General features: G+C 35.0%; 1 protein-coding gene across 5 annotated transcripts in view; it reads right to left on the reverse strand.

The window, feature by feature from the left end:
* ATF2 (activating transcription factor 2) overlaps positions 1-12,212 on the reverse strand; it is a 50,608-nt gene that overhangs the window by 15,362 nt on the left and 23,034 nt on the right. For 4 of the 5 annotated variants that reach the window (XM_031599440.2, XM_090144067.1, XM_090144066.1 and 1 more), the window contains 5 exons: positions 11,339-11,517; positions 10,937-11,051; positions 10,685-10,771; positions 1,627-1,776; positions 427-633 (listed from right to left, as the gene is read on the reverse strand). In XM_031599440.2, coding sequence (XP_031455300.1) covers positions 427-633; positions 1,627-1,776; positions 10,685-10,771; positions 10,937-11,051; positions 11,339-11,517 — 738 coding nt within the window. The remainder of the gene's footprint in view (positions 1-426; positions 634-1,626; positions 1,777-10,684; positions 10,772-10,936; positions 11,052-11,338; positions 11,518-12,212) is intronic. The other variant, XM_090144069.1, reaches the window with a different exon arrangement.

Below are 12,212 nucleotides of genomic sequence, written 5' to 3' on the forward strand. Positions count from 1 at the left end.
AGCACTACATTCACTTTAAAGGAAAAAACAGTGAAGTTAAAAAGAACCAAAGGAAATAAAAGAAATGTTATTTAAATAACTCAGACTGTGATAGAAATTGTTAAGTCCAAGGCATTTTTTAAGGTAAGGCTATTAAGCCTTTACTCCAACATATCAAGTCACTTAGTATCACTGTCTGAAAGTTATTTAAAATGGAACCAAGGACAAATGGGAATGATCCTAAGTTTATACATCTTAAAATCAGAACACTCTTTTATATTCTTACTTTCTGGAATATGCGATTCAATACTGGATTTTCAATTCTGACCTGAGACATCATTTAAAAGTAGTTTACATTTCCGATTTCGTGCAAAGTTGAAGTTTCATTGATGCAGAATCACTGTCCAAGAGTGATTTAATCATTTTTACTCAAAATAAAAAGTATACCTGTAACTGGCCATTTAGCGAGCTCAGGTCCTCAGCCTTTTTCTCCAATGACTGTACCCAGACTTTCCGTTTCTGTCTGCACCTGGAAGCAGCAGCTCGGTTTCGCTCAAGAAACTTTCTTCTTTTTTCATCAGGGTCTTCATTAGCAGCTCTTCTTCGCCGACCACCTGTATTTGGTGTTTGTTGTGTAGGCTGAGCTGGTGATGCCTGAAATCAACAAGAATATTAAAGAAGTTATCGGTGTAATAATCTTAGTTTTTAAGAGCACTAGGAGACAACCCTACAACACATCAAAGTCTTACAGTAAATCTTGCATTTATTTCACTGGCCCTCTATTTAGGGCCAAAATCACCTATAAATATTTTCTTAAGAAACTGCTTTTCTGACAGGTTTCTTAGAAGCAGAATGGCAGTTGTCCAGGATTCACCTTTGGAAATACCTCTTCCAGCAACACTTCCAGTCTGACTTGGAGCTTTTGTCCCTTTGTTTTCTGTTTTCACCTGCCACCCCACAGGAAAAGACTACCACTTCTAAGCTCACTAACCTCCTTTCAGTGCTCAGAAAGACACAGTACTGAAACTCTTCTTGTGGAAGCCCAAAAAGGATCCTTAAAGCAATTAACACAAGTGTTATCCCTGATGCAGTTAGAAAGTTCAGAAGAGTGCTTATGATGTGAAATAGAGTAGACAGATGTAATATAAATGCAAAATAAAGTCAGCTGTTCTTTTTGATTATATAAAAAACAGTGGTATAATTTTCAGTTACTACAAAAATACCTGTTAGCACACTCCAGAAATCAGGAGTTAGTTTTAAATCTAAACAGACAGATAATACCTATTTTGAAATTATCATCTTGAATAATGCATTTTAGAAAGAGCATCATTATAAACACTTCATTACTACACAAATATTGATACGACAGCAAAACACATACAGTACTAACATAACAATCTGGCAAAATTACATATAATCACATAAAAAAAGCAGTCTGCTGCATAACTATATATATATGTATACACATATATATAAAAGATGTTGCCAGCATTGGAGCAGGGCAGTCCATTTCTCCCTCAAACCTCTAACTCTGGGAGTATTCCACAGTATTTGTTAAGCTCTGCTTTGTAAATCAACAGAAAAGAAAGAAGTTTTTATGTAACAAGGAATGGGGGCAGGAAATGCATTTCTACTTTGTTGTCATACCGGTGTTTCAGTTGTTGAAGTTGCAGGTTGCTGTAGTGACTGTGGTCGCGGCTCATCTGACTGAGTCCTAACCAACCCACTCGGATGTCCCTTGGCAGTATCTCCATTTGTTACCTGAGGGTGCTGCTGGGTCAAGGCTGCTTTCAGTCTCTGAAAGAAAATAAAATTTCTTTTTCCCCTCAACATAATGGAAATATTGTAACAGAAATACATAATCACAGGATAACTTGAGACTTATGAATGATTTATATTAGTTAGTTCCACTCCACTTGGCAAACAGGAACTCCATCTCTATCACTACCAGATGTTTTTGCTAGTTTTTCACAGGCTTTCTGCAGCAATCTAGACGTATATCTACTTGCAATCATAACTTCTTGCAATCATCTCAGAAAGCACTATAAGCTGCATGGAGAAACAAAAAAAACCTCCCTGGTAATGAACAGTTCCCACAGAGAAATGACTTGAAAGCATGAAGAAATAGTTGTTGAAACTGGTATTGTATTAACACTTGCAGTGATATATGCAGAACCAGGAATACTGGCATAGTACTCAGCTGCAATACTTTGGTCTGAACCTGGCTCATATATTTCCATTTTGAGTCCTTATCTTAAATGTTGACAATTTCATAACAGTAACCATTTTCTATCACATTCCTTATGCCAAACACATTTGTGTATAATATTAACAACATTTAATTATTATCTTTTTAATTAATTCTTGTATCAAGGTAGTTTAGAATATGAAGTAAATATCAGTAAAGTACTAATTATTAAAAAAATGCCTTAAAAAGGCTGGAATTAGGCTGCATTCGGTCAGTCCAAAAAAACAAAGGATTTTACATCTATTCATGCAGACAGATGCTCTGTATCAGCTATCATATAGTATCCAAGGCCTCTCAGGATTAAGCCATTGGAATATAGTGATAGCTCTCTTCTTCCTTGATAGGATTTCCTGGCTCCTGTTTCACATTTAAGCAACAGATTGCAGATCCACCTCTGCCAAAACTGCAAAAAAATCTTTGTGATATGGCAAATTGATCCTCTAAATAGTTGACTGTAGCCTATAACCACCAGCAGCAGACATCCTATTTGAAAGACTATACAGAGAACTGAGAAGGATGAGAAGATCCTAACATTCCTTTGCTGGCTTCCTATTAGAGAAGCTCCAGTCAGTGACTTCTGTTTACCAGGGCAGTAAGCTTCTTTAGTAGCCTCTTTGATAGGAACTGCTCTATATGGAGTGTGACAGCACACATCACCCCACTCAAATTCCAAATGCATTTCTCAAAAACAAGAATCTAAGAGATCCCCTACAGCTTTGTATGGACACTCTGTATACCTTTATACATTATTCCATTAGGTAAATAGTTGGCTTCTAACAACCTAGTTCTAACTGATAAGCCACTAACTGGAATCATTAAGTGGGACCTTTCAGGCACTTCCATCTTTTTAAGAATACAGGACGTTTTACACTAGCAAAATATGAGTTAAATGATTCAAAAGCTTTACACTGCAAAATAACAGTTGCACACAAATTCTCCATGTATTGTGGTAGCTTCAAATTATAAACAATCTGACTTTTGAACTATTAATTAAAGAATATGAACAACAAACAGCCAACCTACAGAAATACAGAGACAGTAAGTTTTGGATTGGTTTAATTTACTGTGGTAAAATTACTGAGATAAGATGTCAGTTTGTCTACAAATCTGCCAAAACTTTCTTAATGCTGAGTGGTACTTAACATATCAGTACTCTGGAAATCCTAAGGCCTTAGGTAGTTTTTAACTTATTTACAATAGCAAAGCAAACTGACAACTTGTACCTTCCTAATTCACCTTGGAAACGCAGGCTACCAAAAAAACTCAGTCCATGCCTCCAGTTAAACAAGAACAGAATGGTCCCAGTACTTTCTAACCGAAACTACTGAAACAAACTCCATGATCTAATTACAAAAATTAAAACATTGATTTGATGATCATCTTCATCTAGCCACTAGATCAGGATACTGGGAGCCCCATCCAATCTGGCCTTGCACGTCACCAGAGATGGGGCATTCATAGCTTCTCTGGGCAAACTGTTCCAGGTGTTACCATCCATTAATAATTACTCAACCACAACCTAGTAACTTACCATACAAAGGCATTCTCCTCTTCCACTGTGATTAGATTTCATCCATCTCAACTGTCTGGATATTTAAGTTCAACAACAACAATAAGCTAAATTCTAATGTTTATGGCAGTGTAGCATAAACACTTAAATAGTATCTGGATGGTCTGCGTGCCTGTTCAATTCTGTTTGTGGTTGTATGAGCAAACTTTGATGTAAGCATCCACCACACACAAAAAAAGTAAGTTTCACTTAGCATATCCACTTCTCTAGCAAAAAACTGACTCAGGTCAGAAATTGTGGAAGATTAAATAAAAATAATTAGTATTTGAGATGCTTTTGACTCTTGTTGTTTGGTTTTTTTTGTGGTTTTCCTCACATAAGGCAAATAACTTACTAATGTCCAGGTTCATTTTTTAACTCTTCATTTCTGTGTTACAGACATATTTACAAAGTTAAACTAAAAGTTAATGCTATTACATTTGTATGTTGCCCATTTAATTTGAAAATGGCAAAAGTAAAGTAAATACCAAAGTACTACTTATAAAACATATAAGCATAGGGATATACGAATAAAGGAGAGCTTTCTATATTGTAATGCTAACATTCAAATATTATTGTTTTGTATGTTTGTAAATAAATATACTTCTTTCGAAAATTACATTGTTAAATCAAATTAAAAGCTTTTGGGAAAAGACGTGCAAAATCATTGGCTTTAGCTTTATATCACAGTTTCAAAGTTGAAATAATAGTTATGATTAAAACTATCAAAAAAGTGAGAAATAACATGAAAAGTATTATTACAAGTATTAATATTCTCCAAGGATATTCAATTTAAGCATTTAATTTCTCAGAAGGTAATGCTGGAACAAAATACTGTGTGGATGTTGTACTTCCTGTGAATAGTGAGACATCAAACACTATGGGAATCTTGGGAATCTCAGTTTGAAAAATCCAGTATATTGAAACAAATATTAGCATAAACATACATCAGCATTAATGTGTGGGAAAAGTTGATAAAAAACTGGGTTTAACATTTTTTGCTTACTAGGGGCAATCTAGAAGTGGTATTTTCAAATAGCTTAATAGCTTTCAAAGTCTTGATTAGCAAGGTTTTATTGTTCATGTATATCTTTGAAAACAAATCCTCACCGCATTTGTCAAAATTTGGTAGGACTAGATCATTCCATCAAGAGCTCACAGAAACAAGATAATATTCTCCAGAAACAATTCATGAAAAACTCAGATCCATATTTCATATCTGCCACAAAAGCTCATCAGAGTAATAACCCTCCTTCTCCTGGGTGTTATCCTACCATCTGCTGCTCTATTACTTATCTTTATTTTGCAACTAATTAACAGCATAATCTTCTAAATTCAGCAAGTTAATTATCATTATTGTGGTCTTTGCAGCATCATCAGTCCTTATGAAGACTTGTCTCTCCACCCCCAGAGAACATATGAAAATGAAGTAGGTTGTGAGAGGGTCTGTTTCTTTAGAGTAGGCTCATTAGGTGTTTGCTGATTAGCTCGGCATGCAGAGAGACAGGTCAGAAGAATTCTGCTGAACACAGGGTCCCATACCGGGCTCAAGCAAGTTAATGCAGGCTTCTGAACATTTGCCAAGCTGCCCTGTCAATTCTCAGTAGAAACCTCCTGCAGAAAGCCCACTGTGTGCAAGGTATTTCTCAGTTTGTGACAAAAGATTTTACATGGGGAGGAGGCAAGGGAATCGTTCAGTGTAAAAGTTAGAACAACTTTTCTTTCACTGAGAAACTTCTGCAACCCACGCAGAAGGGTATGAACATTAGGTTTGCAGCCACAATCCATACACTCAGGAAAAAGGAATGCATTACAACTAGGAACAGCTCACGGCTCAGATTTAATCTCTAAGATCTGAAATCACAGTTTCAGATCTTTTCACAAACAGATCAGAAGCAACTATGCAGTACTTAGAATTATGAAGTCTGCGTTGGAAGGAACCTTTAAACACCATCTTGTTAACATCCAAGCACCCCTTACCTGAGCAGCTTTGTTTTTCAAACAGCTGTTACATCCAATTCTAACATTTCCTAAAATATTAGGAGACTAATCCATACATTTTATTTTACTAAACTATGTAGCACTTAGTTTGCTCAGCACAACAAATGTGAAATCATGCCATAGAAGCAGACAATTTATTTTCAGTGCACTGCAGAAATGTGAAACCCATTTTCATTCCTACTGTCACTTCCTACTGTACATTAACAAGGATACACTGGAAAAAATACCAGCAGAAGACAAAAGGTTGTGCTTGAGTAAAATCTCTAGTCATATTTCAATCAACTCTGCAAGCAACAAGAGTTACAGGTTCCAATCATATTCAAACTGCAGTTACAGTGCCTGTTACAGGTGTGAACGGAACACATATTTGCTACAGTAGCTTAACAGTGTACAATGAAATAAAAATGCAATCCAACTGCACACAATTATCCTATAGCACTGAAACATATATGATATTGTATATGTAATATTATATAGGTTCCAGTGATGAAGCAGACACATAAGATTGTACTTAACACAGATAAGATTGTACTTAACACATTCTTCCTCCGCTAAATCTTAGTTGTTGGAGTTGAGAGCAGTATGCAACAAGGTCACCAACTGTAAGGATGTGGATTGACAGTACAATATTTCTGTCTCGTGGCTTTTATCTTATTTGCTTTGCAGTTGTATTACTTGCAATTGGTTGATTTTTTTCTGTCTGCTATTACACTCAGTGAATCCGTTTTCATATGCAGCTGTTCCTCCACAGAATGCATGTGATTATTTAACGTCCAGCAACTTCAACAAAGAGAGAACAGTGTTCTCAAAGTCATGACTCAATAACTCTCTTCACACAAAAAATCAGAACTGTCATTCTGAAGGACTCTGATATCAGATTGAAAACTTTTTGATCAAATCAGATTATTGTGCACTAAGCTGGGATAACAGAATACAATGAAGAGAGCCCACTTAGAAACTGACTTCAAAAAGCTGTTCATTTTTGGGCTGGAGTGGGGGAGTTACTCAGCAACTATATTAGGTCTCTTAAGGGTTATAAACTCCCAGGACAGCTGAAGTAAAACCTTAATTGTGCTCCAGGGAGGCACCCTGCACCAATTATGAAACAAGCCTTCTGCAAGTTATATTAGCCTTTAGCTTTTAGAAATCAGAAACTCAATTTGTTTTTACTGTAGTTGACTCATGATTTAATAAAAATAAATGTATGATGTTGTATATACAATTTGGTATATGCAGTTCACAAGTAGCTCATAAAAATAGGTATTCATCAAATAATAAGAAAATTTGGATATTTTTACATCGATCAGTAGAAATTACGTTAAGTATTAAATTAATATTTAAATGCCAAACCTCTACAATCATTGAAAGTAACAAAAATACAAATACAAAAATGTAAATATCCGTAGCAGTGGCCTTTTGTAAACACTTAAGAGAGAAATGAAGAATTGGGGTGAGGAACCAAATCAGAGCACAACATGCTTTCTGATCATACTCTAACATATCTCAGCTCCTTGAAACATCATGCAAAAAAAAAGAATGGCAGAAATGACCTCTGTAAAGAAAGGCACAAAGTATAAATGAAGGGAAGCGCCTGGTTCCCACCTTGCTTTGTGCCAAGTATTTTAGCTAAAACACACAGAGTTGTGTCTGTTACACAGGACAGCTCTGTACCTGGTATAGTTCCGTAATACAAGGCTATTGCATCTTCAAGTGAAAAAGCTGCTTCTAACATTTCTTCAAGAATTTTACCCCAAATCTCTGAAGCAGGTAGATCTGTCTTAAGAACACCTTGAAATAGTATTGTCATACATATGGACAGTAGAAAATGCAGACTACTGCATTAGGAAACTATGGGCTTTAAATAAAAGTAAGGTTTAAACAATTATGGCCAAAAGCTTACATGACAAAACCTTTTGGAGTTGCATTAAACCTACGAACTTCCCCCGTCTTGCAACTCATACATTATAAAACCTACCTTAATATCTGCAGAGTAGATGCAATGTTAGGAAGACATTTATTTATTTTTTTAAATATTTGCTACATATTCTGTTCCTACATTTTATAATGCAGTATGAAAAATAGTATCTGAGAGACTGCTACATTTGTCTGTAAAGTACAAAAAAACTCCAACTAATAAATAATTAAAAAAAAACAACAAACCCAACAGATAAGAGAACTGCAAAGATCTATAAAAATCCTGACTCCTATGCCCTGACTGCTGAGAGAGCAACATCACAGCTGTCTCCTTTCATTCAGTATTCCATTTAAAAATACAGTAAGAATATCAGGCTGACAGGCTTCGTCCCAGAGAACTGGATGCAGGAACTGCTCCCTACCTTCTGCTTTTTAAATATACCAATAAGTCCATAAATTGCAGTCTACTGTTAGTAGATGAAACATACACCATTTGATCAGTGAATAAATATAACTAATAGAATTGTTTATATTTCACCTTCCAGGAGAACTATCAATAAAATGAAAAGAAAACAAGTAGTTGCAAAAATAGATAATGAAGACTTCTTGTCTTAGCCCGGAACACAAATGAAAAATAGAACTGATACTATACCTTTGAAGAATTTGGTCTGTTGCAAGCAAAAATATTATTCAAGAGATACAAGAAAAAATTAAATAAAAGAAAGTACTTGGCATCACAAAAGATTTGGATTTTTAAAATTAAATGAAACTTTACAGTTAATAAACCATAACATATCTGTCAACAATGCATCACATGGCATAGTGAGTTAGTCTTCCTTTTGGAAGCTTTTCTGCATAAACGTTAAAATTCTCATTAAGTTGCCTTTACTTGAGGAGCAATAAAAAATTAAGGTTTTTATTTTCATGAATAGACACTATATAAAAGTAAATGAGCATAAGAAATATACATAATTCTGATATTCTTGAATTCTGCTCATGCTTTGTATTAGGAAACAAGGAAAGAAAGAAGAAATAACTGCAAATATACTTTTTACAGTCTCATTTAAAAAAAAAAGATAGGCAATCACTGAAGTGCATATATTAGCTAAATTCTAACGAGAAGACTAATGAGACTATTAAATTTTAAGTCTAAAGATCTTTGTTTTTCTTTGCATCCAAGTGATTGCTTCTTCCAGTGAGAGATCAAAATCTTCACTACATACGTGTATTTTCTCCCCTGCTCTAAAGCTTCCTAAGGACAGATCGCTCAAGAGTAATCTGCTTAAGAACCTAATTTCCTGCCCAACAATGAGAAATACATATTAGGTAATAATTTATCCTTATTTCACAAAGCAAAACTTGACACGAGTCTCCTAATAACTATAAACGTGCAATATCTGTGGGGAAAAACAAATCTCATTTTCACTTTTTTTACCTTCTTCTCTGCTATATTTAAGATAAATTTCATCCCATCAGACTTGGTTACACTGAAGTTATTACCAGGCCCGGGGCCCCCAGTATAAGAAAGAAGCAAAGCTGTTGAAGCAGGTCAAGAATAGGCACAAAGATGAACAGAGGGCTGGAGCAGTTTACCTTTGAAGAAAGGTTGAGGGAGCTGGGCTTGTTCAGCATGGAGAAGAGTATTTAAGTTATTGAAAGAAGATTATTAACAGAGGGAGAACGACTTTCTATGTAGTCTGATATGATAAGACAAGGGCAAATTCTTTTAACCAAAAAGAGGGCAGATTTAGGTTAGATGTTAAGAGAAGAAATTCTTTACTCAGAGGGTGGTACAGGAGGCTGCCCAGAGAGGTTCTGTATGCCCCATCCCTGGAGATGTTCAAGACCAGGTTGGATAGGGGCCAGGGCTCTGATCTGGTGGGTAGCAACCCTGCCCACATATGGAACTGGATGGGCTTTAAGATTCTTGCCCAGCCAAGCAATTCTGTGATTCCACAAATCTATTCCTAGTGGGACAAGGATGCATGAAAGAGAGTTTTATCCTTTTCTGTCCTTCTCTACACTATTTTAATGAAACTGAAAGGATAACCTGACAGAATTAGGAAAAGTTTGGGAAGAGAGAATGGGTAAGAAAAGGTAAAGAGAAATAAGACAAAGAATGTTAAGATAATCCTTCCACTCAACAATATTGCTGTACAAAATAAAAATTAAAAAAAAAAAATTGGCAGGTGTTCTTGATTCTTTTTTTTCCTCAAAAGAGGAACACTGCTTCACAAGACAAAAGCATTTTACATTTCTGTTGATACCTAGATAAGTGGGTTGATTATTACTAATAATATGCTTTTTAAATAGTTGGGGCAATAAGAAAAAGCCAGCAAAAAAGCAAAGCAACTGACAATTTTTAACTTAATTCAAACTACCAGCATAACTTGATTACTAATTTTTTTTTCCTTTTTAAATCTCTGCCTGTTTTACTCACAATTTCCCCATATAATACCCCCTTAACAAATAGCCCACACACAACTGAAAACACACAATACAACTTCTGAAGTATGTCAGTAGCATATTACAAAAAAATTTGTCAACTGGATTATATTTGAAAACATTGTTATATGTCTGTTTATATGTCTGAAAACATTGTTAACGCAACACTTTCTTTTCCCATATATATATATATTTTTTTTTTAAACCAAGAAACATCACATCTTTCAGAAAGAACTACATTCTGCTTCTCTGAAGATGATGTTCACCATCAACAAGCTACTATATCTGTCTTTCTTTTAACTACTAACATTTCTAGTCCTCCAATGCAAGAAGCAAGAAAGAGTTCATTTGAAGACCATTTAAAAGAAAGACATACAGTGGAATTTAAAATAATTATAATCCAAATGCAGCTATTCTTCAATTTCATTAAATTTGTAGTTGCAGGTTTTAGACTAAGAAAAGAAAACTAAAGCCATTCTAAAAAGCAATAAAATTTAATCAATTTCTCAAGTTAGTCTTCTTGAGGAATAATGGAGTTTTTCACTTACCAATTTAGCCTCAGACTGCACTGGCTGTGGGGAGGAAGGCCCTGGGATTCCTGGGATACTAGGCACCATGGTGACAGGTCTAACAAGCTGACCAGATAAAGTATAAAAATGAAGAAAGCCTGAGTATGTTATCATAATACAGAGTATTTGACACCACTACCCTCTGAAACCAAAACAGCTGTTTCAAGTTCTATGCTGCACTTATGCAAACCTGCTACACTTTTAAATTAATGTAATATCATGCTTACTTACTGGAACTGCAGCAGGGACATGCACATTAGAATTTGTAATAGATGCAGGAATAGCAACAGGCATGGTTTGTCCATTAGGAAGATGTAACAGCAGTGGAAACGGGCCTGGAACTGGACTGAAAAAGGAATTACATGTATTAGAAAACTTATCCAGACAAGAGAACAAGCTTATACACTGTATAAATATATACCAAATAAACAGTTTTAATGTAATATTTAGAGACTAAAAATATGAACTTGGTGATGTGAAGAATACGGAATAGTATTTCACATGTAGAGAAGCACCACTTTCACCCAAGCATCTCAAAGCTGTATAATAACCACAGAAACAGTAACTGACAGTTAACAAGACAATCTTTCCAGAATCAGTAAGAAAGCATTCATCAAGATTTATGTAACTTACACTATTGGTCTGTTAGAGGATGGAGCCTGGGTAATAACAGTACTAGACGTTGGTGACGGTATTGCCTGCTGAATAATAACACTTGAGTCTGAACTTGTAAGTAGAACGTTAGGAACCTGTAGCGATGCTGGACGAACTATTGTTGATGTGGGCTGTGCAGTCTGCTGCAGTGACACTTCCTGAGGAGAAACCAAAGATCAATCAATTTGTAAAATACAGTTATACACCATTCATTCAGATCATAAAGGAAGATAATTTAACAGAACGTATCAGAAGTTCTCTAACATCTGAATCAGCAAGAAGAATCAGTCGTACATTTAAAAAAAATAAAAATCTTTGGATTAATTATTTCAATCACTAAAATGAAATTATACTAGGGATATTTTAGTTTTATGACCAATCTTGGCTCTATTTATGAAAAAGTTACAATTAATATCTGATCAAATCTAATTATTAGTTAAAAATTTTTATAGCAAGAAACTCACTAGCACTATCTGCACCATCATACCCACAACAAATAAGAAAACATTTCATGGTGTCCTTATGAACATTTCAAATTCAGCTATTGTTGCATCTTTAAACAAAAACAAAGTAAGTTTATTTTCTAGTAAAAAGGAAAAAAACAATTTATGATCCTTTATACCTGACTTATATATGCTTTATAAGTAGAGCGTTATGCAGTAACAACTCCCTGAAATGTTACATGGATAGCTATGAAAAATATTTGGTTTGGATATCCTGACATAGAGAAAATGATCTGAGCACAGGAATTGAATTTCCTTGGCTACAACTAGATAACAGACAAAACTCACTGCAATTCTTAGCTTAGGTAGCACATGTTATGAAGCGCAACATAGTACAAGTAACCCAGTGA

The sequence above is a fragment of the Phasianus colchicus genome, chromosome 7, assembly GCF_987193195.1.
Source record: "Phasianus colchicus chromosome 7, bPhaCol1.hap1.1, whole genome shotgun sequence".
NCBI classification, from domain to species: domain Eukaryota; kingdom Metazoa; phylum Chordata; class Aves; order Galliformes; family Phasianidae; genus Phasianus; species Phasianus colchicus.